The 27,558-nt window shown below is 31.5% G+C and overlaps 4 protein-coding genes across 5 annotated transcripts; 3 read left to right on the forward strand and 1 right to left on the reverse strand.

Moving 5' to 3' along the window:
* Positions 1–5,934: 5,934 nt before the first annotated feature.
* LOC123220101 (S-sulfo-L-cysteine synthase (O-acetyl-L-serine-dependent), chloroplastic) lies at positions 5,935–11,956 on the forward strand. 2 transcript variants are annotated; one of them, XM_044642113.1, is made up of 10 exons: positions 5,935–6,215; positions 6,857–6,966; positions 7,226–7,283; positions 7,441–7,704; positions 7,799–7,936; positions 8,678–8,729; positions 8,836–8,885; positions 9,802–9,861; positions 10,912–10,992; positions 11,454–11,956. In XM_044642113.1, exons 1-10 carry the CDS (start codon positions 5,970–5,972, stop codon positions 11,541–11,543), a joined length of 1,149 nt encoding a protein of 382 aa, XP_044498048.1. In that variant the 5' UTR covers positions 5,935–5,969; the 3' UTR covers positions 11,544–11,956. The 2 variants fall into 2 exon arrangements, 1 of the variants encoding a protein (XP_044498048.1); XR_006502982.1 differs by lacking the exon at positions 11,454–11,956 and adding an exon at positions 9,309–9,358.
* A 4,205-nt stretch (positions 11,957–16,161) lies between these two features.
* Positions 16,162–17,690, reverse strand: LOC123220571 (transcription factor MYB60-like). The gene is made up of 3 exons (XM_044642831.1): positions 17,372–17,690; positions 17,144–17,273; positions 16,162–17,028 (listed from the first exon to the last, which is right to left on the reverse strand). Exons 1-3 carry the CDS (start codon positions 17,589–17,591, stop codon positions 16,329–16,331), a joined length of 1,050 nt encoding a protein of 349 aa, XP_044498766.1. The 5' UTR covers positions 17,592–17,690; the 3' UTR covers positions 16,162–16,328.
* Positions 17,691–20,139: 2,449 nt separating this feature from the next.
* Positions 20,140–22,281, forward strand: LOC123221357 (presenilin-like protein At1g08700). The gene is made up of 2 exons (XM_044644206.1): positions 20,140–20,578; positions 21,036–22,281. The coding sequence occupies exons 1-2, from the start codon at positions 20,248–20,250 to the stop codon at positions 22,046–22,048; spliced, it is 1,344 nt and encodes a 447-aa protein (XP_044500141.1). The 5' UTR covers positions 20,140–20,247; the 3' UTR covers positions 22,049–22,281.
* Positions 22,282–24,210: 1,929 nt separating this feature from the next.
* Positions 24,211–27,054, forward strand: LOC123221358 (GDSL esterase/lipase At5g18430-like). The gene is made up of 5 exons (XM_044644207.1): positions 24,211–24,679; positions 24,787–24,917; positions 25,001–25,243; positions 25,716–25,968; positions 26,663–27,054. The coding sequence occupies exons 1-5, from the start codon at positions 24,442–24,444 to the stop codon at positions 26,893–26,895; spliced, it is 1,098 nt and encodes a 365-aa protein (XP_044500142.1). The 5' UTR covers positions 24,211–24,441; the 3' UTR covers positions 26,896–27,054.
* The last annotated feature ends 504 nt before the right edge of the window (positions 27,055–27,558 follow it).

Below are 27,558 nucleotides of genomic sequence, written 5' to 3' on the forward strand. Positions count from 1 at the left end.
TCTCCCACCGAGAACAACAAATTAGGGCTCCTCATCGAAATCAATCTACTGATCAGTGGCCTTTTTTTTTTTTTTCAGTTTTTTTGAATGGATCTCATGATCTTTCACCTAGATTGTCACACTGATAGGTATGTTAATCGATCCTATTGAATTAGATATGATTTATTCAAGTTTGACTTTAAACAAATATTGTATGTTGAGGTTTCAAACCTATACATTCGGATCTTAAAATTATTATTTAGGTTTGATTTATTAAATTGGATTTTGAGACTATTTCTGTCAACCCATTTAACTTTACAAAAATTATAAAATACTTTTGCAATTTTAAAAGCTTATAAAAACATTATTAAATAAAAAATAACTACTTTAAATAACCATAAACTATAATTCTAATATATATAACTTCTTTGAGGCCCACAAAAAATTAAAAAAAATTAGTTTCACACATCAAATTAACGTGTAAATATGTTGAATCTTGCAATATAATTGGCCTAAAAAAATAATTAGAGAATTATCATAATCTCTTTGAATATATAAAAAAAAAGTTACATTGGAAAATAAAATAAAATAGTATTAGTTATACTTATTTACACAATATTTAAACTTACTTCAAATTTTATTCCGTTTTAAACATGAAACAAATTAAAAAAAAAATACTATCTTCAAACCTTCGGATTGAATAATCTTTGTTCAAGCTTAAGCCTAATAACTTAACGAGCAAAATTTTTTTCTTTAAGTCCGTTTAAGACCCAAATTTTATTCAGTTCATAACTATTTTTTTCATATGGAATAATCAAGTGTTGGACTTGCCTAATCAAATTGATGAGGCCTACATGCTGGCTTCTTATGTACTATATATAAGATTTATTTTGTATAAATTCAATAAAATAAATAAATTAATCCTAATTTTAGGATTTTCACACGGATCATAAAATATTGAAATAAAGTTTAGAGTTATAGTAATACCTGAATTGTTATACAGTTTGAATCCATAAAACTATTGGGATAACTTGTCAAGATTACCTTTTCACGTAACTTACTCTTTTACTTTAGAAACAACTCTGACTAACAACTTTCAATAGAATAAGTTGTCATGTAGTTATACTACATTAGATGTTGTAGCAGAGACTCAATTAATATATAATATATTAAGTGACCCTTCTCAAGATCTAATAAATCTCAAACCCACACTTATATTATCCACTCATATAATGATTTTTAAATATATTGAATTTATCTTTATTAATCATTCACGTTTATATATAAATTGATATTAAATTATTTAATTACTCGATTTTATTAAATTAAAATCATAATTAATATTAACCCACATCAAGAAAATTTTAATACTATATATATATAAACTATTGTAACTCTAAGTTTTGTGATAATGAGAAGAAGTCGCATATTTCATCAATTTCTTGTGTTCTTTTATATTTATTCAGTTGATATTCTCTGTTCTTTAGTTACTAGTTCAAATCTTTCACTCTGCATTATCATAATATGACCAATAAATTAAATCATAGAGTGAGGTTTCATTTTTATTTTTTCAAAGACATTATTCATATATACTGAAAAAGGCCATAAGAAACCGCATAGTTTGATGATTGATAATAGGGTAAAGCACATACATACATGCACATGTTAAAAGTCGAGCAAATCAAAGCGAAAACCCTCAACACATGTGCCCTAAAAGCAGAACCAGATGCTGGTCGGTGTCTACTAGAAGAAATCTCAAAATTCCTCACAAATATTATTTCTTAATTCATGAAAGGGGCTTTAATTATATAATATTAACTCTGTTGCAGCCTTGAAGCTACTTGCCTAATGCTTTTACATGTGGAGTATGGCAGGTTGCCCCTTCTGTAGCTTTACAAGGTTTTCTAGGGTTTTGGACTTTAGCCATAAATGGAAATCTGCCTACTCAGTTGCAGTGCAAAGAATCTCCTCAGCTTTTTCTCATTTATTTTACTGCTATTATTTTACTACTCCCACTGCCATTTCGTTTATATTCTACTCTCAGTAGTCATTCATCTGATGTAACTGAAGCACCACTTCTGCTCAATGCTGAGTTTCATCGTAAGTGACGTCTTAATGTTTGTTTTGTTCCGTCTGATTAATTTGGGTAATTAACACAGCTTTGAAGAGATTACAACATGTAACTTATTCTCTTTAAGAAGATGTGAAACAGCTGGAATTTTTTATATTGAACGGGTTCTCTTGGCTTGTTGATAATCTGTCATAAATCAGCACTAAATGCTTTTGTGTCTAAATATATATTCAAACTTCTTAATTTCTTCTTCAAAATTTCTGAAAGTAGGGTCCCTCAGCCCTCAACCGAGTGAGGCCGCCGCCAGTGAAGCTTTAACATAAGCTCTTTACTTTATATATAGCAATATCGTTCATCATTACCAAATACAAAAAGTATTATCTAGACACCATGGTTATTTATTCGAAGGGCCTATGATTAAATTAAAATGTCTCGACATTCATTCCATGAATATTGCAGATGCTCTTGTATAATTATGTCTCTACTAATTTTATTAACCTAGCGTCATCTTCCCTCTAGGCTACAAATTCCCAACTATAATTTCTGAAGTTCAAGCTGCAGAAATTCCCTAGTCATTATTATGTTTAATCTTTAGTAGTAGGAACCACTAGCCTACATTAATAATGTTCTAAAATTGTCATATTGCTTGCTAGCTAGCTAGTTTTTGTTTGTTTTTACTGCTGTGCAGTAGTACTTGTCAACAATTTGGGTTCACATTTGTTCTATATACTGAGAAACATAAGGGAAATGCACTCCAAAAACAATATTGCTTTCATTATTTAATAGAAACAAGTATTATAGAACTTTATATTGCATCGATATAAATCAGTAAGTGCTTATAGTTACATGAACTTAATTGCAATAGGGATGAAATTGAATTATTAAGTTATAGATTATGCATTTTAGAAGCCAACATTTTTCATGCAGCAGCAGCATAACTGTAGTACGTAAGTAGATTAATGATTCAACCCCACCTGCTGGACCTCTCAATGCGGCTGTACCAATCAATTAGTTGAAAAACTTTATGCTGAATTAGAGGAAAAGAAAAATGACCATGAAAGAGAGTACGAAGAATATGGGATATATGGCTTAGGTGTCCCCGTAAATTGTGTTATCTTTGTAGAGCAAAACCCAAACCCTTACCCTTAGGCATTGGGCGTTTTTCATGATTTAAGTGTATGAATATTGTTTTGATAGTGTGATTGCCTAATTACTTAGGCCTCATTATCTGGGAATGTGAATCTGTATGCATATTATTCCGTTGCTGCTCATTCTAATCTATAAGAAGTTTATTTATATAAAGTAATCCTTACATAAAATAACTGGGAGGTTTGGACTTACGGCAAAAGAGAGAAGATTGAAAGTGGAATAATTGAGAATTTTTCTATCAAAATATATGATGAATTACAACATTTGCCATTCCTTTTATATAAGAAGAGATATCAGAATATGTTAACCAGAAACTAAAGAGAGAAGGGAATCTGTTACAACAAAGTTAAAAGTCACCGTAACAACGACAAACTTCTCAACCAATGAACCAACAACAAACAAAAATTGAACCCCATTGGTGAACCATTAGCAACTTCTTTATCATCAATAACTTCTTTTACCAAACCAAGCAAAGCAAAACTATATGACAATGCCATCGACAACGACAACAAATAAACTAGCTTTGTCATAGATAATAGACTTCTTCTTGTCAATCAACATCAAACAAAAAACTGCTACAATATAGAGAATATTTATCGGCCAACATCATTAGCATCCAACAACTTCTCTTTACTATCAGTCAACAACTTCTTCTTCATCAACAAGCACAATTTTCTAGGTAATAACTTTTCTTCTTTATCAGCAGTAAATTCTTGAGAATTAGAAACATAATTATTTGAAGTGGTAGATATTGTTGATAAGAAGTTTTCAAGAGGATAAACATACAACTTTTCTTTTAAACATTCAACTAGTTGCAGTCATGGTTTTAATCAGAATATCTTCCTTTCAAAATTTTTAAGGTACACATTGAATAGTAAGTTGCTTCTTTAAAATTTTACCTCTAAGATAATATATTTAGTTCTATGTGGTTAGCACTCTAAACAACTGGACATGAGGAAAACTGTAAGTCAAGCTCAAAATATAAGCTCCTGACCCATGCTATTTCAGTGACTGTTTGTGTTAGTGTTCTATATTCAACTTAAGTGAAGATAAGGTTATTATTTTCTGCCTTTTGGAATTCCACTAAATCAAATTAGCTCCAAGATGAAGACAATATCTAATTGTTGATCTTCTATCTTGCAAACTACTTGCACAATCATAATCAGTGATACAGTTGAAGTTGCGTAGGCTTTTGTAAAAACTGGCTAGGCTTATTTACTGAGAAAGCTATATCGGGCCCAATTAAAGTCAAGTATTGAAGTGCACTTTTTATACTTCTATAAGAATTGGGTTGATCAAACTTGGTTCTATCTTCTCTAAAAAGACCTTGTTCCAGTACAAAAAAAAAATAGAGCAAAGTTTGGCATCAAACATCTAGGCTTTAACATTACCTAAATTTTAGTTCAATCTCAAAATTATATCTATGATAGATAAAAAATTTAAACATCTATCTATAGTTTTACTATCATCAAAATTTTTAGTTAGAGATAAGGATAAAATAATCATTTTATCCCTAAACCCTAAAACCATAAGATTTATCTCATTTTCATACCCGAGGTTTCAAAAACTAAAACTTCACCCCATTTTCAAAGTTTAAAAAGTTTAATTTTACCCCTAGGGTTTATATTCTTTCTCCAACCACCACCATCTTACCAATGGTCGATCGTTTCCACCCATTTTCCAAATTAAGTCATGAAGGATGACCACCCATGATGACAAAGGATGACGAAGGGTTGCCCTTTGTCGTCTGGAAGATGCATGACAAAACATCATCTTTTGTTACTTCTTCTTGATTTGGAAGACGAAGGGTCGTCGTTTGTCAGAGAAGACTATCGCTTCTTCTCGATCATTGGCTGAATTCCTTAAGCCATTTGAGTTGAAACCTACAAAGTAGGGAAAAAAGAATTTTTTAAAGTTTAATCATGAAAAAATTGTTAGTTTTCTCAATTTAGGGGGGAAAATGATATTAAATTTTAAAGTTTTAGGGTTTATAGGTGAAATAATTATTTTACTTCTGTCTCTAATTAAAAATTTTAACAGCAGTTAGCTCATGAATGAGTGTTTGAGTTGTTAATCTATTGTAAGTATGTTTTTGAAACTTGAGAAAAATTTGTGTGGAATATTGTCCTTTTCCTTAATAAGAGGGTTATTTGCATACTTGGACTAAGATCAATGGCAAGCCTGCAGAATTTTTGTTAACTTGATAGCCCAAGAAATATTGGACCAAACCAAAAATCTACAGGGCAAAATTAGTGTTGAGATTATGAACTACTTCTTCAATCAAACCAGGAGTATTCCCACTGTCTTCCACACACACAAACACATGTTCACAACTTTCTTCTTTTTCTTTATACAAAATTAGACAAGTATCAGAATTTAAGCTAACAGATCTCCAACTAACTAAACCAAGCTCTTGGAGCTTGTTTAAGATCACAAAGAGCCTTGTGAAGCATGCAAACAAATATATGATCAGTAGTGTCTGAAATTTTAAACACTTCAGGTAGATGCACGTAGACTTTATGCAGAAATTCTGGAAAATTTTAAATAATTTTTTTCTTGGGCATTCGTAAAGAAAGACTCAAACACTTTCCAAGCCAAATAATCGATTGGGTACTTGTGTAATTTTAGAAACGCTTAGGGATTTTGCGAAAATTTTCTACAACTTCAAGGGGCCCAAAACTTTCAAGAAATATCAATTTCATCCCTTATATAAAAATGCTACGATTCTTCTATATTTATCTAAAACCTCCCAAAAACCTCCCTTCATCAAATGGCTTTATCTACTCTTCATCTTCCTCATCCCCTGATTGCAACTTCCCAGAAAAGTTCTGTACCCTTCAGAGCTTCAAAATTTTTATCGGTTAATGGCGCGTTCACCAGTAGAAGAAGAGCTTCATCCATGTCTATCTTGGCCAAAGCTGCTTCTTCTCCTTCCCTTTATACGGCCACCACCGCACAAACCCAAGAACAAGAAGATTATTACAGTGGTGTCAACATAGCCGAGGATGTAACTCAGGTTCTGCTTTTGCTCATTTTTCCGGACATAATTTACAGATTGATAGTATGTTTTGTAATTCAGTGGTGTGGTTTTGGACTGCTTTTTGAAGCGCTTTCGAATACCCAAAAGGGTTTTAGCTTTGATTTTTATAATGTTTGCTAAATTGGACGATCTGATTAAAAGCATTTGGAGAGGATTTTATTGATAATTTTCTGGAAAATGTTTTTTGAAATTACTTTCAAATACCCAAAACTGTTTTATTTTTCCTTTATTTTCATTTTTTTCTCAGCTATGTTGGTAGACAGCAACATGTTTAGGGATAAAAGAAGGGAATGCATTAGTGTTGTTCCATGAAAAGCGTTAAAGATCCAAAATTGCTTTCGTAGCAAAAAAAAAAAAAAGAGCTTTTGTATTTGTTTTCCAGTTTTTGGATGATAATAAGGAAAATTTTGAATTAAAAAGCACTTGAGTTGTGTTTTTCCAAAAGTGTTTTACAAAGCACTGTTATGACAAAAGGGACGAGAAGTATTTGGTATTTGGCCAAACGTGTTTGGATGGGAGTCATCGTGTAAAATTTGCAGGTTCTAGTTTGCTCTTAATAACAATCCTTGTATTTCAAAATATTTACTGATTTGAGCAATTTTGATAAATTGATATAGTTGATTGGGACAACACCAATGGTATATCTCAACAAAGTTACACAGGGTTGTGTTGCAAATGTTGCTGCTAAACTTGAATCCATGGAACCTTGCCGTAGTGTCAAGGATAGGTAACATCCTACTTTTTGCTTTAGATAAAGTGGAATTTGTCATTAATTTCAACCTATTATCAGTCTTTTGCCTTTGTCTTTTAGAAATTATGTGTGTGTTTATTTGCTTACGATAGTAAATGGCCTTTGTGTTAAATGATTTGGGCGTTTATCAGTAGGACTGGGGCATCTTTCTTTTTAAAAGCCCTGACTTATTTTCTTGCCTGCTTTTGAGTAATATGTTATAAGCAACTGAAGGCATATTTTTAAAATTACCCAGAATTGGTTATAGTATGATATCTGAGGCTGAAGAAAGTGGAGCAATTTCTCCTGGCAAGGTAAGCCGCTAAATTTAATACAGTTACATTTGAAAAAGGCTCTTTATATCTCTTAATTATCTGATTCTTCTACTCTGTGTTGTGTTATTTTGTGAATGCATTTTCATTTTGACTAAGTAATATATATTTTATGGTGTCGATTCTGCCTTCATTGCAGACTGTATTAGTTGAACCAACTACCGGAAATACAGGACTTGGTATCGCATTTGTTGCAGCTGCCAGGGGATACAAACTTATAGTCACCATGCCTGCATCCATAAACATTGAAAGAAGGATACTTTTACGTGCATTTGGAGCAGAAATCGTTTTGACTGACCCAGAGAAAGGTCTAAAAGGAGCAGTTGATAAAGCTGAAGAAATTGTTCTGAACACACGAAATGCCTACATGTTTCAGCAGTTTGATAATATGGCTAATATAAAGGTTACACTTTGTGTCATGCTAGACCTTATTTTATAAAAGCTGTTGCTTTTATGCTTAGAAACATTCTTTATTAATATTTATTCCATGAATACAGATCCATTTTGATACTACAGGGCCAGAAATATGGGAAGATACTCTGGGTTGTGTTGACATATTTGTTGCTGGAATTGGAACTGGTGGTACTGTCACAGGGACTGGGCAATTCTTGAAAATGATGAACAAAGAAATCAGGGTAAAGATCTTACTTTGATGAAGAACTTCAACATATAATTTCCAGATGTTATATTTTACACAATTTATCATGTATTTAAGATATGTTACCTGGAGCTTATATTCCTGGGTTTCTATGTAAGCTAAAATGGGTAGGAAAAATGGTATCCCAGTTGTCCCATGATGTGGAATATATCATTTCTAGGGTAAAAATAAAAAAATTGTTATCTAACTTGTGAAATTATTGACAGCATATGCTAGATGATGATAAAGCAGTTTTAAGTTAAAATTTCAGTTGTTTTAACTTCATGCCCCTAATGGTTTCAGGCATTAAAGATGTTCTGCTCATTTACATAGCAAGGAATTTGAGATAGGTTTAGCAAATGCAAACTGCAATAAAAAAATAATTTACTTTAAAATATAATTTTAAAAAATTAAGGTGTTAATATTCATTTATATAGTCTTTTATATTTATGGTAACATGACTTATATTTTTAAAGCATTAGATAGTCTAATTGAGTGAGTTTGAGTTGTTAGAGGAGTTCTCTAACTGATTTTTTTTTTTTTTTTGTAACTTTGAAACCTTGTGCACATGATCTAGACATTTTACTGAAAATTTTAGGGGCACTCTTTTTCTCTCTTCAGCTCCACAGGTGCTATCGTTTGCAGATCTTTGAATTACAAAGCGGTGTTGTATCATTTTTGTTAACCTTTCTGGATGACAGCAGCTAAGTTCCTAATTTGTGTTCTTTTGCCTGCTTAGGTAGTTGGTGTTGAACCTGCAGAAAGGAGTGTAATATCTGGAGAAAACCCAGGTGAAAGCAATTTAATTTTGGTTACTTTAATGTTTCTTTTCTGGTTCTGCTGTAATAAATTTCTTGGCTCCAACATCTGCTTAGAATTTGTAGCATTTTAATGCAGGTTATGTGCCAAGCATCTTGGATGTTCAAATCCTTGATGAGGTTATCAAGGTAAAGAAAATTCTGTGCTATCTTCCTTTTCTATTTCTATCCAAAAATTATTAGTTGTTTAGAATTGTTTGATTTGTTAATTTTCCAAGGTTCCAACTTTCGTTTATTCCCTGGAAAACTATTTCATATGTGTTGTTTAGCTTGCATCAGATATCTGCAATTAGATTGTGACTTTAATTATTCTCACTTTTATCTTTTGAGTTATTATCAGTACACTGCCAAGTGTATGAATCAACTTTGTTGTAATTGGGCCGATTTACTTGTTGGGGATTCATCGGAGATAGATCTGTCATATAAGTTGGCAACTTTGGTTCCTGTATTATTTGGTAGATTTTCCTATATATTATGGTTACTTGTGTGTGTGTGTGTGTATAGAGTTTATTACTTTCAAGCCACTTACTAGTAGAAATCTTTTTATTATAGGCACAAATTGCATGAGAATGGGTCTTCCACTGTTTATTATTTCCAACTGGGTAAGCTCTACGTTATTCCCAAACTAGAGTATGAGATTTGTTGTATCTTGCTCATACGCATTTCCTAGTGTTATGTAATTCTCTGAAAATTGATAGTTTTGCAATATCCAAATTGATTCCAGTTTTTCGTCGTTCTGTTTCCAGCTTCTAGGTTAATGGTCCATTTAATTCCCTTTTATCTGATTGTTGAGACCTAACTTGGGCAAATTTTTTGAAAAAGTATTTTTTTGGATGGGTGTTTAGTCGAAATTTGCATCTTAGGTTATAATGACTTTTTGTGTGCTTCTTGTAATCTTTATGAACTTTTTCTAATTTAATTGACCAGAAGTGTAATGCATTTGCTAAAACTTTGCCTCATGGGGTTCTAATGACTTTCTGTGTGATTTTTGTGACTTGACTTGTACGAACTTATAATAGCAAATTGGCTCTCATAAAATTTGCAGGTTACCAATGATGATGCTATTGAAATGGCAAGGAGATTGGCTTGTGAAGAAGGGTTGCTGGTAATTTACAAATAATTTTCTAGAGCTAGGTTGGGTTGGATTTGAGTTGAGTTGATTTGAGCTAACTTGAGCTTGATTGCCAACCCGACTCAATCGAGCCCAAAATGAGCAACATGGCTGAGCCATGGGAGACTAGGCTCAAGTTTGAGCTGAACTTAAAAAATATTCTTGAACTTTAAAAAATAATTTTTAAAAATTTATGTTATCTAATAAAGGAAAATATAGAAGAAAGCAAATAAGGTTTGCATAAATGTCACATTGGAAAATGACAATTTAACAACTCATTTAACCCAGTATAAATAAGTTTCATCCAATTTTAAAAATTCCACATCTGATGAGAGAAACTCTAACAATTCACTTCACTCTTTATAAATAATTCTATCATTTTAATTTCTTAACACAATTGAACTTCTTTTCATGTTTTCTTTTATGAGAGAACATAATTGTAAAAAATTAATGATAATAAGTTTAAATTAATAATTAAAAATTAAAAAAAATGCTGGGCTTGGTCTGCTAGGCCCCAGGGGCTCAGCCCAAGCCCTGCATTTGGAGACTTGACCCAGGTCTATAATTTTCAACACAGAAATCTAAAGTTTTATTGTTGTTGTTCCCATGTTTATCTATTATCTATCATTATCACTAGTAACTGAATATGAAAGCTGCAGCCAGGAAATGTCTTTTTATAAAACTAATATGATCTTTCCAATTTTCTGCTAGGATTTTTTATACTAGTTCTCTCTCTCTCCCTCTCTGCATATATATATATATTTGCAAATCCTATGGTATGAAGTGAGTGCCTAGATACTCACCTTAGGTCTGTATATTAAAAATTTTTAGATGTATGGATTAGAGATTTTCATATATATATATATATAATTCTCTTTTCAGTTGTAGAATTTTCCAATTAGGTGTGCCAAATCACAACTAATTGTTTAAGCTTTTAACTCCATTTCCATTGAAAATTTCTAGACATAGCTGTGTCACTGGATGGAAGAGAAAGCCCTCCTTTCTGGAGGTAGTTTTAAGTGATTGTCCACTTTTTGTATTTAGGTTGGAATTTCATCGGGAGCTGCAGCAGCTGCAGCAATTAGCTTAGCAGGAAGGCCTGAGAATGCTGGAAAACTTATTTCGGTGAGGGATTCTATTTTAAAGTTCCCAGTTATATTTGATGCTATTGACTGGTGTCGTAGCCAACTTATGGGAAAATTCTTGTGAAAATTTATTTGACTGATTTTTTATGTGTCATATATGGAATCTAGTGATGCACGTTTCTGGTATAATAATTAGAAACACAACTAATATGGAAGCTTAAAAACTAAACGAATGATGTTTCAAATTAAAAGTGGATGACCTATTGTTTCTGTATCATGTGAATATTTAGACACTTACCAAAATTTAAGTCCATCTTAGGGAATCATTATGAATAATATACTGATAATAACCATTCTGTGGTCTTTGTATATGGAGGATTGTACATAAGAACGCTGCTCTTGTCTTCTTATTGCAAATTCCAAATACCTTTTTATCAGAACAATGTAATAAGCATTATTCCAGTTTCTAACTCGCCTTTTACATTGTTGTTAATATTGAAGGTTATATTTCCAAGCTTTGGTGAGAGGTACATCCCCACTGCTCTTTTTAATTCCATATACGAAGAGGTCAAGGATATGCAAATAAGTTAGGGTGATTACATTTCCTTCCATTCAAGACGATCAGGTTTTCCCAGAAGCGAGTTGCTTACATCCATAAAGTATGGATGTACATGATACATATAGGTAGGTAAGTGATTAAAATGATATTTTTCGACAAATCCATAGTCACCCTCCCTACACTAGTCATTTATCTTTTGTACGAGGTGCCAGTTTTCATATCACAGGTCGGATTGCATCTAGTTCTGAACTTTCTTCACAAAAATTAGTTTTCATGAGATTTTGTGCTTAGTCATTAGTTTAGGCATTCAATCTTTCTTGATAATTCTTTAAGCGACCCAAATTCGGAGGTCAACTGCAATATGTTGTTTCATTTGTATAGTTAACCAAAGTCTAAGAATTTGGTGTTCACTTGCAAATTTAAAGAATTTTGTTAGTTCATAACATTTTTAGTGTTTGTTTTCTAGTTATTATTAGTTGGTATTTTTTGAATATACTCTTCTTCGTATGATACAAATAGACTTGGAAATGATCCTTAGGATCATAAGCTCCAACTGAAAACAAAATTTGTGACCTTCGAACCGGTAATTACTTTCTATAAGCTCAGGATTCATAGCTTGTAGATCGGAATTAGGAACATTTCCGTTTTGCAACATGGAGTTCCATGGATTGACTGAATACATCTTTACTAGAGTTGCTGAAAAATCAAAGAAAAACGAGGGATCTGCCATTGACGTTAGTCAGTTAACTCTGTTACCATGCCTAGAGTTTCCAAGAACCCAAGAATTTGACTAAATTTTCCGAAATTCCTCAAAAATAATTAATTAATTAAAAAGGTTACAGCCTATTTAAAAAGCGAAAACAAGGAAAACCATCTCTAATCACTGCCAGAAGAAAAGGGATATTATAATTAGCATACATACTTTTTTAAACTTATCAACAGAAAGACAAAAGTTATATAACTTGTTCAACCAAGGAGAAATGAATTATTACTGAGGCAAAACTGGTGGAGCATTGGGGCTTCTGTTAAACTTTGATTTACTTTGTGCAATGGTTGTGGGTTCAATTATTGTATCTTGGGTTTACCCGTATGAATAATACAAAAAATAAATAATAAAAATGGAACAAAATTAAATTATTCTTGTTTACAAAATAAATGATAAAAATTAAATTTATTAATGAGAACTGAAAATTTTTTTAATTTTAATCTTGATAGTTTCTTTCTTTTATGTACATAGAACAAGTTTTATGCATATGAAATTGATAGTTTCTATGATTTTTAATCAAACAAATTTTTAATCTCATGCATATGGAAATTTAGCATCACTGAGCCAGTGGCCCATATACTTCACCCAAATTTGAAGGCCATAAAGTTTTATATTTATTATTATTGCAATAGACTTCAGAGAAAGTAGAAAGTACCCTTTCCTCTTTATCACAGACGTTGATTTGTTTTTTGTATTGGAAAGAAAGATATAGTGCACTAATGATGTTGAAATAGGACAAAATTTAAGTCAGCCTTTAAAGCAGCGGGATCACATGGTAATTGGGCAATAACTAGGATTATTTTGGACTCTACTTGTCATACTTGTTCATCTCTTTGCTCCAATTTTTTCAAGTGTTTTGATAAATTATTTACCTTTTTTAACTATCTTGTTTCTGTTCTAATTATACAACATTTTGTATTCTAATCCTGGGTTGAAATTGTGTCTTATTGATTTATTAGATTTCACCACTGTTGTCCTTTCCAAACTAAATATTACATGGCGCAATTTCAATTCGCATTGCTATGTATTTTACAACAACACAAAATATTATTCTAAAGGTTAGTTTTAGTAATAAAAGATGTAAAATCTTTAAGTGAAAGAGTTTGAGTTTAAAATTTGCCGGCAATATGTTAAAATTAAATTTTTGATAAATCTGATACAATAATTATAAAATCTATTATTAAACTTGTTGGTATTGCTATGTATCACCTGTTCGGTATGATCAATTCTATGATAAAAAAATGATTATTTATGATTATTGATGGTAAGTTATTGGAGATTGGTAAGTGTCTTCTCCCAGAGAGTTGAAAATGTACTGAGAAAATACTAAGTTGTAGGGTTTGTTTGTTGTGGTCCTGAGAGCAAAGCAATATTCTATAAATTGCACTGAAAAGGGCGAATAAATGAGGATCATTAACCACCGGAGGTAGCTCTTTGTCTCACAAGCTATTGCCAGCCAAGCATGTTAGGTAGACCTGATAGCAATATTGCTAGATAGTGATACATGTGACCGGCTTTCAATTCAATAACCTTTAAAGGATAGTTTGAGTGATAAAAAATAAAATTATGTATAAGAAAATATGAATTCAAGTCTTTTTTGACTGCATATCAAATTTAAACTTTTAATTTATTTGATTCAATGATTATAGGATTGGTTATTAGACTTAGAGTTTATCCTACTCAGTTAAAGTTCCTCGTAAAAAAAAAAATTCAATTCAATTAGTAATTTTATCACATAAGATTTTTACATGCATCACCTTTTGTTTATGTGTCAACTTAACATATATACATATATATATATATATATATATATATATATATATATATATATATATATATATATATATATATATATATATGAACACCACAATATTGTAATACTTAATTATGTAAACAAGAATACATATTTGTAATACTTAGTATATTCAATTTGAAATAATATTGGCATTAAATATAATTAAAATTCAATAAACTTTATAAATAGACAGAGAAATCAAATATTTAAAATGTGAATGATAACACCTCTTTTGTTAATAATATTATATTTTGTTTTTTATGTCCAAACTGCAAATCAAACCAGATCAAACTATAATCTTTTATTTGTTTTGATTTGATTTGGGATATGAAATGGTTTGGTTTGATTTTAAATATTGTCAAATTGTATTTTCGATTTAGTTTAAAAATTTTTTTAAGACAAACTATACTGAATTTTACACACCTTTAATTTTAAAGGGTTTTCAGTACATTGTGAATGATCATACGAGTTTAATCCTTATGGTTCTTATTACAAGGGAAAAACTAAGATACAACCCTACCTTAAAACACACCTAGTCTCTCAAAAAATTTGTTTCATGAGGGTTTGCCACAATAAAAGAAAATCTATATTCTGGAAGGTAAAACTCTTTATTGCATGCTATTATTGGCTAAATTTAATGTTACGAGAAGACAGCATGCATGCACATAATAATATTATAATAAGAAACCGTGTATAGCTCTACCAATCTCCATTGATGATACAATTAAAAGTAGTTATATCATATCTATGAAAGCGTGTTGTACCAAGTCCTTCTATTCTACTGTCTTGATAGCACATTCTTGAAGAATTCAGTGTAGATTTAAAAAATAATATTTTCAAGGTTTCACAGGTATAACATAGATTTGAACCCAAATCTTTTACCTGAAAATTTTAATATTGTATTAATTTTGCTAATCTCTGTTATTATATGGATAAACATTAATTCTCAAGTTGAAGTATATTTGACAATGAGTACATAAGTTGTGCAATTCACCAAGATCAGATAAATTATGATCCTGCAAAAACTACCTTAATTTTATACGCCAAAAACCCTATATATATATATATATATATATATATATATATATATATATATATATATGCCTTGTTTTGTTGTATGATATTGTACCATGAAAAATTATACATAGGGAGCCGTAATATTAATTATAATGCCAGCTATCCTCTAAATTTGTGAGTTGAAATGGCTTGCCAGGAAATGAGTTGTAGCATCTGTAAAGGCATGATTTAGTAGAGAAACCAAAACAAAGTTTCCTGTATCTTGTGAAAGATTTGCATGGAAAGCTAAAGCCATGAAATATATGATGGTTTTAATTAACTAGTGTCACACCGAAAGGTCAAGAGAATCACATGTTTCCCTCTTATAATTTCCCAAAAAGAGAGGCTTGAAGCTGCCATTTTTTACCTCTTTCATCTGCAAGACTTTCGTGACATTATCCCCTATTTTCACTCTTGTATAAATACGGCTATTATTATTATTCTTCTAAATCAACAATTACATGTAAAAATATTACACGCCCATGTACATATATACCAGAATAAGATTGTGTATTTATGTTGCTAACATTAATTTGTAACCTTACTCTACCAAATTTGGCTCACCACTTCACTGTGGTTTACTAATATAGCTAGCTTAATTTAATGTAAACAAAAAAATGGAAGATGTATAAGGTAGTCTATATATCAATTAGTCAATCATGAATTAATAAACTTTGGTTTTAGATATATGTATAAACTTTAATCGTTACTATTTATTGTGAGTTTACAATAAAACTATATATATACATTTTTAAGTACATAAATGATTTATTATTATGTGATTTAATGATTTTAAAATAATAATAAATAATATTCAATTATATACTCTTAAGAGGTAGCTAAAGTAGGAAAAGATGAGAATCTATGTATAAGAGATTATGGGTTTAAATAGTATAGTGACGATATATCAATCACTAGATTTGAAGTTTATCTTGCTCATGAGTTTAAGTATGATTATCATCTAAATTAGCTCGCAATTTAAATCCACACAAGATTAAATGACCACTAATACAAATTGTTAAAGCTAATTCACTGCTTCCAATTGAAATACTAGGATTTATTTTATTTTGTTACCAAGAGATTCCAACTTTTCAGAATCCCTTAACCTCTTTTGTCATCCATGGATTTAAAACTCAAACTAAAACAAAGCAAGACCAATAGAAATTGAGGGAAAAAAAAAAAACAATTGACATTTTTTAATCAGAATATTGGATCAGAGAGTTCCATAATCTGATTAATCTCCTCTACTTGACCAGTTGATTCATCCAAAAGCCATTTCTCAAGAAATGATAATGGAGGTGTAGAATTTTCGGATCTTTGCAGCTTCCTCTCTGAAGGCATCATTGCTGTGATGTTAACCTTCTCTTCATTTGGACTTCCTTTTGTGGTGGACTGATGATCACTTGTAGACTTATCCCATCCCACATAGTTCAAATTTTCAAATGATGAAATTGATACAAACTCTTTATTAGAAATCAAATCACCTCCTTGTTTCTCCTCTTTCAGACCATAGCAATGAAGAGAAGTCATCGTTACTGAATTGTCAAGATTATCGTTGTTTTCGATGATGTTGTTGCAGTTATTGTTGTTGTTGTTTTTCGAGGAGGATCTCATCCATCCTTCGAGAAGACGAGAAATATTCTCGGTGCTCGATGCATATGAGAAACCTTGATTAATGGTAGTGGTAAGACTGGAGGATTCATCGTTGGTGAAATCTAGACTCCTCTTATCGAAACTATTCGATGCCAACTGATGAGTGCTAGTACTTGAATTATCTGCCGCCATTTGTGGTTCCAAAGACGATTGAAACTTCTTCAGCTTCTTCTTCAGGTGAGTGTTCCAATAGTTCTTTATATCATTGTCAGTTCTCTGTGGAAGATATGAAGCTATGGCTGCCCATCTGTTAAAGAACAATAAGTTGAAAACTTTTGTAAAATCATGAGAAATTACATATTATTATATGCAACAAAATTAAGAAAGAAAAAAAAAATCAAATTGAGATGTTTGAAGATTACTTGTTACCCAATAAAGCTTGCAGATGAATAATCATTCCTTCTTCATGAGCAGTAAAATTTCCTCTCTTGATTCCAGGTCTAAGGTAATTAGTCCATCTAAGCCTGCAACTTTTGCTGCATCTCAACAAACCTTAAGCAGCAAAAAAGAAAACAAATTGAAGATCATACATTAGGAAAATAATTAAGATAGCGAGATCTATGAAACACTTTATAGATTGATAAAAATACCAGTGTTAGTGGGGACTGATCTCCAATTTCCAGGGCCATGTTCTTGAATATAAGAAACAAGGATGATGTCTTCCTCAGGAGTCCAAGGACCTTTCTTGATGCCAACTTTATCACAGCAAGGAGGTCTTCCCATGGTTGAAGGATGATGAAATCTCCTTTTTATCTCACCCGAATTTGTTAAGTGGTCTTGGGCATATATGGAGCTTTGAAACAGTGACATATATACAGGGAAAGTTTAGAAGAAAAGGATGACAAAATTTTTTACACTCATTTACTTTACCTCACTGATTTACTTAAGCTTAGTTTTAAATGCATTAAATAGTCAACTTAGAAACCGAAGTCAGAAGGGAAGTTAACACCTTCAGCTCTTCCCCGTCTATGATATCATTTATAATTTATCTATGATATCATTGTTCAAAAAGAAAATAATGTGTTCCTTGAAAAAATGCCCTTTAAATGATAGCATCGCTGGCTTTTTTATTATGGCTGATAGTGTCACATGCAATGCCACAGAGCCTCTTTACCGAAAGCCAACGGGACTTCACAATCCTAACCTTTATTTCGCTGAACTATCAACGTCTCACGCAAGTAAAGTCAATTGATTTTTTTTTTTTTTTGGCCAAAAGACTTATCTCTCCCCCAAGTTTTAATATACACCTAAATTTACATATCTTAACTTTCAAAATATAAATATTTATTCATCTGTTAAATTTTACAGTTATTGTTAGAGGTAAAATTATCATTTAACTAAAATATTAAAAAAACTAAAATTTTATTATGTTTTCTTCCTTAGTTTAAAAATTTAATATTTTTTTCCATCTAAAATTTAAAAAGTGACAATTCTCTTTAAGAATTTTTTCTTCTTCTCAAACTTTTAGATGAGAGAAATTGTTAATTTTTCAAATTAAAAGTGAAAAAATAAAATAATATTAATATTATTTATTAAATGATATTTTAATCCTTAGATTTAACAGAATTTGTTAAAATTAATAGCTGACAAGTGAATATTTGAGTTTTTAAAACTTAGCGGATGTGAGTTTCAGTTTAAACCAAACCTTAGGTGGGGATAATTCTTTTGCGGTTTGTTATTTTTATGTTGTATAACACAATTCAAAACTAACAAATTTAATTCTTTATAACAAAGAGCAATACTATGTGTATCCACTTTGGATACACAAATATATACACACTCATATGTGTCATTATATGATTGGTTATTGTTTTATTCTTAATTCAAAATCATCCAATCACATGATGACACATATGAATATGTATATATTTGTGTACCCAAAATGGGTACACATAGTTTTATTGTATAACAAATACATTATCTCTGGTTAATATGTCGCTATGTTTATGTTACACAAACAAACTTAACTTCCTTGTGGCAAATACATTAACAAAATGCTTGGATAGCGTTATAGTGCTATGTTTATGCAAAAATGGAAGAATGCACAAGTAATGAACAGATGTTATACAAAAATAATACCTCTGAAGTAAAGTTTAAAAGACCAAACCCATCAATAAAATTATGTTAAAAAACTTAGTTAATGTTAGGAGTAAAATCATTATTTAATAAAATAATTTTAAAAACTAAATTTTATTACATTTTCCTCCTTCAATTTAAAAATCTAACAATTTTTTCTCATTCAAAGTTTGAAAAGTAGCAATTCACCACTAAGGTTTTGAAACTATTGTTGGAGACGACAAAGTTTGTGGTCTTTTGTTGTGTTGACTCTCGCTCCTAGCTTATCTCCTACTACTTATTTGTTCCCACCCACCAATGACAGGTATTTGTTTTTATCAGAATATCTTCGTTTGAGACGAAGACACTCCGATGAAGACGATTTCGTCTTTATCAGAGTTAATCTTTTTAATTGGTGGGTGGGAACAAGCTGGCATAGAGAGAGCTTGGGTCAGAGGACGAATGCAGCCAGAGACTACGAACATCATCGTCTCTGAAAATGGTTTCAAAATCTTAGGGGTAAAATTGTTATTTTTTAAACTTTGAATAGATGAAAACTATTAAATTTATAAACTGAGAGAGGAGGGAATATGATAAAACTTTAGTTTTTAAAATTATTTTATTAAATAATAATTTTACCTTAAACTTTAATTAAGAATTTTAACAAAGTATTATTTATAGATAGATGTTTGAATTTTTGAAAATTTGAGAGGATCACTTTGGGTTTCACTTATTCGGCCTGAAAGTAATTTTGTTAAGACCCTTTGTCCTAAGACTCGGCTTCATTTTTACCTTTTTGACACCAATTTCAATAGCATGATCATATTGATAGGAAAATTAAGAAATGGAATGAATTTTAGCGAGAGAAGGTCAAGTGAGTAGCACTCATATGAGTGGCAATAACTAGATTTCACAAACAATGGCAATAGAAATTGGAAAGCTTTGAGATTACCTCAGTGCCTTAATTGAAGGAACTAATGTCTCAGGTTGTGCAATTTTACCGATTAAAGATACCTTTTAGGTAGTTTAAATGATAAAAATAAAAGGTTTATATATAAAAAAACATAAATTTAAACTCTTTTTACAATATATTAAGATTAAACTCTTAACTTTGTCTAATTTAATGATTGTAGAATCAGTTATTATATATAAAATTTATTTTATTTGATGTAATTGATCAATTAATTACTTTATTTAGGGTTTATTGTATTCTATGTAATTGATTTGATCATATATATGTTCCTTTTGAAAATCCCAAAATTAATCCTACTTGAATCACTACTTAGATAAATTAAAAAAGAAAAGAAAAGAACGGGAAAAGCATAAATAGCAAAACAAAAGTTGAAAGGTATTTGAGGAATCCCACTTCACTACCAAAATGTGTTTGACCCAAGTCGTATGATTCTGGCAAATGGAGTCAAGCATCTTGGAGTCAGTGGGTACTGAGATCATCGGAGTTATGTCTCCGGTGTCTCTTTGCATGCTTCTGGTTGTTCTTTTAGTTTATTCCCTCTCTTCTTCCAATCCCCTTTCTGAACCTCCCATTCGCACTGCTGCCAATCTCGTCTACATCGAAAACCCTCTAGACTCCACCACCCAGAAGCTCGAAGGTGCCCTCCTCAACGCCTTGGTCTTTGTTGTTCTTATTGCCATCGTCACCTTCTTGCTTGTCATCCTTTATTATTACAATTTCACCAACTTCTTGAAGAATTACATGCGCTTCTCCGCCTTCTTCGTATTGGGTATCTTTCATTTTTCAATTTCTCTTTTGTTTTATTTTATTTAATTGCAAAATTTCAGTTCTATTTGAATATTTTTAATGTCTGAAAATGGGAAGGGTATGATACTGTAAAATGATAATTTTGTTTTTAGGATTAAATTCGGAAACTTCGCTTCTTATTTAGGTTTTCGTATGCCTTGTATTATTATCCACAGTGAAATACTATATTTGAAGTAGTTTTTAGGATTATATTCGAAAACATTTCAATTCAGTCAGACTGATGGTGAAGTATTGTTGTGTTCCATGTTAGGTACACTGGGTTGTTCGATCTTTTAAATACCTCTGTTCTATTTCAATCTTTTCAATATGTGAAAATGTTTTCGGTATGATATTATGAAATGGCAATTTTGAAAACAACTTATTTAGGTTTTTAATAAGTTTGCCGTATTTATTTGAATCATTGTTGTGTTCCTTGCTAGGTACAATGGGTGGTTCTATCTTTTTGTCAATCATTCAGCATTATACGATACCTGTTGATTCTATAACATGTTTTGTGCTGCTTTTCAATTTTACTGTTGTGGGTGTGTTGTCGGTGTTTTCGGGTGGGATACCCATTGTGTTGAGGCAAGGGTATATGGTGTGCTTGGGAATTTTTGTGGCAGCTTGGTTTACGAAGTTGCCAGAGTGGACTACATGGACTTTGTTGGTGGCATTAGCTGTTTATGATTTGGTCGCAGTTTTGGCACCTGGTGGCCCACTTAAGTTGTTGGTGGAGTTGGCCTCAAGCCGGGATGAGGAGCTTCCTGCTTTGGTTTATGAAGCTCGGCCAACTGTTTCGATTAGTGAGAGAACTCAAAGGTCTGGTATGGGCCCCTTGGTTGGTGGGGTTTCTGATTCTGGGTCTGTGGAGTTGCAGGCTGTGTCTAGGGACAATGTGGATCAAAGAGAAAACTGTGGGAATCCTGAGTATCCTGTGCTGAATGTGAATAGTTTTGGGAGTGTGGAACATGAAAGGAATGACGATGCAGTGGAGAGGCTGCCGTTGGTGGGTCATTTGAGGGAAGGATATGGATCAAGTAGTGGTTCATCATCTGAGTATTCAACAGTGATTGTCAATAGGGAAAATGAGATTGTTGTGGAGGAGGAGATGTCACCTCTTGTTGATAGGAATGGGTCGGGGGAGCCAACAAGGAGGGATGGCTTGGAGGACAGCATGGAAGTGAGTAGAGGTATCAAACTTGGTCTTGGAGACTTTGTTTTTTACAGTGTTCTTGTGGGGAGGGCTGCTATGTATGATTTGATGACAGTATATGCTTGTTACCTGGCAATTATATCTGGACTTGGGTGTACTCTGATTTTGCTGTCTGTGTGCCGTCAAGCTCTTCCTGCCCTTCCTATATCTATTACATTGGGTATACTATTTTACTTCTTGACTCGGTTGTTGATGGAACCTTTTGTTGTTGGTACAGCAACAAACTTGATGATGTTTTGATTCTTAATTTTTTGAAAATGATTGCAGTGTATAAAGAAATGAAATTTTTATTGACATGAGTTTTCCATATGTAGTGGAAATTGTTCACTCATGATCAATCTTTCTTTAGTGCTTATGTAAGCTTCCCCTAATTTGTGTTGTGACCAGATAGTACAGCATATTGAAGACAATCTGGTAAGTAGCTTTTTTGGCCATATATAAAATTTAGAACTGATGATTAAGCTTTGACTTGACTGCAGATGTTGAAATTTAGTATACCTATCTTTTGTTTGTATTTACATAGGAGACACATTTGAAGATACATATTTTATGATGTACACTCAATACAGGAGTGAATTTACCTTCATTTACTGATTTCTATACTTCTATTAATGGCTCGGACCATATGCTTATGCTTACCCCTGTCTTATTTACTATTCTTGAAGCTGCTCATTTGTTTATGTGCGCTATTTAACAATATAGATCTTGCATATGGCATAAATTGTTCACAGCTTTTATTCTAAAAGATATAAATCTTATATGTGAATTCATTTTTTCTTTGAGTTGCTTGGTTCTGAAATGTGGGAGTTTTAGACTGGAGAAGCATAGATAAACCTATGGAGTGAAGTGTGAAAGTTCTAGATTAGCCTAGTCCAGTCGACCAGATGGTTTGCTTCACATGAGGCAGCACTTCTAAGACAACACTCTAGCAATTTCCTTTTATAATTCTTTAGATATTGAATGAGAATGAAGAGTTAAGTTCCCCTAATGTCATCACTGTGTTTAGTCTAATAATATCTAGTCTAGCCTTATGATGATGCAAGGGGTAGAATCTTCAGTGGTGACTTTCCTCGTTGTTGCAGTAATGATATTCTGGGTTGTTGTGATTTTGTATGCACAACTACGGGGTTATATATCAAACCAGGTTGAAAATGTAAACTATTAATGTCAACTAGAGGTTGTGAATTAGCAATTTCTTATTTACTGTGCACTGTGTTCTATTCTTGGCGTGGGTTTGGTGAGTTTACTGTGTGAGTTTGGTGATTTTGCTATCTTTTGCCTTTTAAGGATTGGCATTTCCATCCACTGAGAACTTTAAAGGTGGGTTTAATACTGCTTTTGTGGAGAAAAACTTTTATTAACATATCTAAAATGATTTTCTGAGAAAAATGAGGCTCAAGCTTGCTCATGGAGTTGATACTTCAGCTAAATTGATAATGGGGTTTAGTTGCCATAGTGAGTGGCATTCTTGTTGACATGCAACATGGGAGGAGCCAGGGGTGGGACCAAATAATAACTTTTTTGAGAGTTATGTCTTATGCATATAAAATTTAAAAAAAAAAATCACTGATTTTATAAACTTGAAAACATTCAATAATACACAGCCACTTTAATGAGTTTTATCGTTTTAAATAATTTTTATTTTCAAAATTGAGATGAATTAAAAAAATTCATATTATAAATTGCATTGTTTTCATATAATTATAGAAAATGGAATTAAAAAAAAAGTTGTGAAAACAAAAGAAAAGAAGGTAAAAATGGATTTTAAAAAATTAGAGAAACATTTATTACTTAAGATCAAATTTTATATATACAGTTATCAAAAATTGAAATTAAGCCCCTAACATTAAGTCCTTAATAATTGTAATATTTGTTAAGAATACAGTTTTATACTTTCAAGATGTGTTCTCAACATGTCAACAAACTAAGAGTTAAAACTATGTGTATAAATAATATACGAAGCTTTATGGATAAACATTGATATGTGAAGATTATACATACATTCAATTATGGACAAATTGGAATCACTTATACTGAACAAGATAAACTCTAAATCTAGTAATTGACTTAGATAAGTCAAAAGCCATAAGAGGTTTGAATTCATATTCTTTTATACTTGGAGTCTCTTCTTTTACATTTGAAATAACTTAAAATATAAAAGGAATAAATAATAGATATATAACAGCATGGGTTCTAACTCTCATAACAAAATGGAAATATAACATAAATTAACAATGCCCTACACATTCTTGCAAAGAGATAAAACTTTTACAATACCTACCTCCACTGCATGAATATATCTAGTCTTGTAAATTAATAATCAAAGTCGATCCTTCCGTACCCAAAAAAAAAAATAAAAAAAAATCATGAAGCTAAGTTGTATTTAATTCTACATGCCCACCAAAATTTGAAGGCATTGATTAAGAACTTGAAGCTAGTAATCAAATATAAAAATATCGAACTTCCTTTACAACCACCCATGGCCGGTTGGCCTTTGTTTCATTTTCCCTGGTACAAAAGCTATATAAATTTATTTCCCTTCCACCCACATCTCACAGCTCTCTTTCATCAAAATTTAGGACACAAAAGAGAGTAGCTATTTGTGGGTTTTAATTCATTTAAACGTCATTTCAATGCCTACTTCAACATCAAATTTTATTATTTCTTGTTTGATTTTATTGTCTTTGACTATTGTTCCTCTAGTTGAGGCCGGAGCTTTCTTTATCTTTGGAGATTCGCTTGTCGATAGTGGCAACAACAACTTCTTAGTCACCACTGCTCGCGCTGATGCTCCTCCTTATGGTATTGATTATCCTTCTCGACGTCCCACCGGCCGTTTTTCCAATGGACTCAACATTCCTGATATCATAAGTCAGTTTTTAAATTTATCATTATTGATATCATTACATTTAATGATAAAATTACATGCAATCTTATAATGACATGTCATTTATAATATTTAATGTATATATTTTTAGGTCAGCAAATTGGGCAACCAGAAGCTCCATTGCCATACTTAAGCCCGGAGCTTCAAGGCAATAAGCTTCTTATCGGAGCCAACTTTGCATCTGCTGGTATCGGAATTCTCAATGATACGGGCTCTCAATTTGTAAGTCTGAGAATCAACAATCATGCTTTTTAAACACAATTTTTTTTAAATAAAATCTCAGATAATGCTACATTTGCATGCAGATTAACATTATCAGAATGTTTAGACAACTGGATTATTTTGAAGAATACCAGCGTCGACTGGCTGCTCTCGTCGGAGACGCAGCAGCCCGCACCCTTGTAAACCAAGCGCTCGTACTTATCACCGTTGGTGGAAATGATTTTGTGAATAACTACTACTTGGTTCCCTTCTCTGCAAGATCTCGCCAATTCGCTTTGCCGGATTATGTTACGTATCTCATTTCGGAGTACAAAAAATTGCTCCAGGTATTGCACAAGACTTATTTTACATGAACAATCATAAAATCGCGCAATACTAATTCCACGACATCTACGGATGGCATACTGAATTAAATTTTAAGGTTTATAAAAATACCGAAACACCATATAATCTGGACTAGTTTTTTGCTCCTGAAATCTACGTTAGTTTTGAAGAAAAGACTTAATCAATATATAATAGGTTAATATATTTTATTAAAGATAAGATACAGTAAACTTTAACCCACACTAATGTTGTTTATTCATGTGAAGTATATTAAACTTATTTTTATTGATCATCCAAACTTATATAAAAAATTTTATTGATTTATTCAATTAGTTGATTCTATTAAACCTAAATCATAATTAATGTTACCCCGTTTACATAAATTTTCTAACATTCCATGTATCACCTCACCTCTTCTCTATTAATGCTTATGAAAAATCTCTGAATATTATGAAATAATCATTGTGAATGCAGAGGCTGTACTGTCTGGGAGCACGTAGGGTTGTGGTGACAGGGACGGGGCCGATGGGGTGTGTTCCGGCGGAACTGGCAATGAGGGGTAACAATGGAGGATGCTCGCAAGAACTGCAAAGAGCTGCAGCATTGTACACCCCACTACTGGATCAAATGCTTCAGCAACTTAACAGTGAAAGTGGTGGAACCGTTTTTATTGCTGCAAACACTCAACAAATGAACACTGATTTCATCACCAATCCTCAAGCTTTTGGTATTCATGCATGCTTCCCGATTCTTTGGAACTGTTTCAAACATTTTCTAGCTGTTATACACATGTATCCACTTGGTTGTATTTATTGGTATTCATGTAGGAAGCACACAAAAGCACGTGCATTTCTAAAACATTTATGTTTTCAAAATGTTCTGAAACTGGTATAAAACGTTAGTTTCAAAATATAAAAAAATTTGAAATGCAATTCTTTTCCTTATTTTTTAATTGATTAAAAATCGATTTCATGGTTCTCTCTCTTTTATAATTTTAAAAACTCTGATTTTGTCTCCTCTCCTTTTCAGCATCTAAAATTTTTCTTTTCTCTGACATATTAAAACTTATCTCTTCACTATCTTTGATATCTCCAATTGTTAATAAATGTTTGAAAAATCAGTATTATTTATTTATTTAGTTATCAGTTGATAGACAAATTAATTAAATACATAAATTATTGTTACCAAAAAGTTATTATTAAACTTTTAAAGAAATACAAGTTTTTTTATTTTTTATAAAAGTGGTATTAAAAAAAAACTCGTATTTTTTATATTTGTAAGTTTCCCACGTTTCTGTTTTTCTGTTTTTTATTTTTTTTATATGACTCATTTTAATATTTCCATTTCCAAGTTTTGATTTCCGTGCCGCATAGGTATTTATACATGGATGTTAATTATGTGTTTAATTAATTAATACGCAGGCTTCGCAACATCAAAAATAGCATGCTGTGGACAAGGACCACACAATGGGATAGGTTTATGCACAGTATGGTCAAGTTTGTGTCCTGATCGTAGCCTCTATGCATTCTGGGATCCATTTCATCCCACCGAAAAGGCTAACAGAATCATCGTTCAACAGATGATGACTGGTACCAACAAGTACATGAACCCTATGAACCTCAGCACCATTTTGGCTTTGGATTCCAGGGCTTAGACATCAGTCAAACCCAGGAGACCATCCGCCATTTACTTTTAATTAATTTCTTCATTTGGGTAGTTTTGTTGTGTTTGTGGTGACTGTTAACGGAGTTTCCAAGTGTGGTTGTTTAATTTAATAATTTATTTGTCATCAATGTTTAATCAGTATTCATCCTAAACAATATTATAAGTATATATTTTTACAATAAAATTGTGTATACTTATTTTAAGTATACAAATAAATACACATTTATATATGTCATTATGTAAGTGGGTAAATTAATAATAATATAACATTTAATCACATAATAACAAATATAAATATACACCTATTTATGTATTCAAAATAAATATATATAATATTACTCATATTTTTACGTATATAATTAATAAGACAATTTTTTATCTTTAATTAAAAATTATTTGAATAATAAAATATTATAATTTATTTATTTCAATAGATCCTCTTCACTATGGCTATTCTTAATCATATTGTCAGCGATAACCGAAGGTAATTGATCATGGATTAATTACCCATTACATGCTGATCAGCTATTATAAATTGATAGTGTGAATTTTATTATTTTGAAAAGGGAAATTTTATAAAATGGCCAAAATACCCTCCAATTAAGAAAAAATGCCCAAAATCACTATTTTCAAGCAAAAATGCCCAAATTCA

This window comes from Mangifera indica, chromosome 7 (assembly GCF_011075055.1).
Source record: "Mangifera indica cultivar Alphonso chromosome 7, CATAS_Mindica_2.1, whole genome shotgun sequence".
In the NCBI taxonomy this organism is placed as follows: Eukaryota; Viridiplantae; Streptophyta; class Magnoliopsida; order Sapindales; family Anacardiaceae; genus Mangifera; species Mangifera indica.

What these genes read in the sequence shown, in the direction of transcription:
- LOC123220101 (XM_044642113.1), top strand. Translation starts at nt 5,970, where the DNA reads ATGGCTTTATCTACTCTTCATCTTCCTCATCCCCTGATTGCAACTTCC. An exon ending in ATAATATGGCTAATATAAAG is followed by an intron (nt 7,705 to 7,798) that starts GTTACACTTTGT and finishes CCATGAATACAG; the next exon opens with ATCCATTTTGATACTACAGG. An exon ending in CTTGTGAAGAAGGGTTGCTG is followed by an intron (nt 9,862 to 10,911) that starts GTAATTTACAAA and finishes TTTTGTATTTAG; the next exon opens with GTTGGAATTTCATCGGGAGC.
- LOC123220571 (XM_044642831.1), bottom strand. Translation starts at nt 17,591, where the DNA reads ATGTCACTGTTTCAAAGCTCCATATATGCCCAAGACCACTTAACAAAT. An exon ending in ATCAGTCCCCACTAACACTG is followed by an intron (nt 17,274 to 17,371) that starts GTATTTTTATCA and finishes TTGCTGCTTAAG; the next exon opens with GTTTGTTGAGATGCAGCAAA. An exon ending in CAAGCTTTATTGGGTAACAA is followed by an intron (nt 17,029 to 17,143) that starts GTAATCTTCAAA and finishes GTTCTTTAACAG; the next exon opens with ATGGGCAGCCATAGCTTCAT.
- LOC123221357 (XM_044644206.1), top strand. Translation starts at nt 20,248, where the DNA reads ATGGAGTCAAGCATCTTGGAGTCAGTGGGTACTGAGATCATCGGAGTT. An exon ending in CTCCGCCTTCTTCGTATTGG is followed by an intron (nt 20,579 to 21,035) that starts GTATCTTTCATT and finishes GTTCCTTGCTAG; the next exon opens with GTACAATGGGTGGTTCTATC.
- LOC123221358 (XM_044644207.1), top strand. Translation starts at nt 24,442, where the DNA reads ATGCCTACTTCAACATCAAATTTTATTATTTCTTGTTTGATTTTATTG. An exon ending in CAACATTCCTGATATCATAA is followed by an intron (nt 24,680 to 24,786) that starts GTCAGTTTTTAA and finishes ATATATTTTTAG; the next exon opens with GTCAGCAAATTGGGCAACCA. An exon ending in AGTACAAAAAATTGCTCCAG is followed by an intron (nt 25,244 to 25,715) that starts GTATTGCACAAG and finishes TTGTGAATGCAG; the next exon opens with AGGCTGTACTGTCTGGGAGC.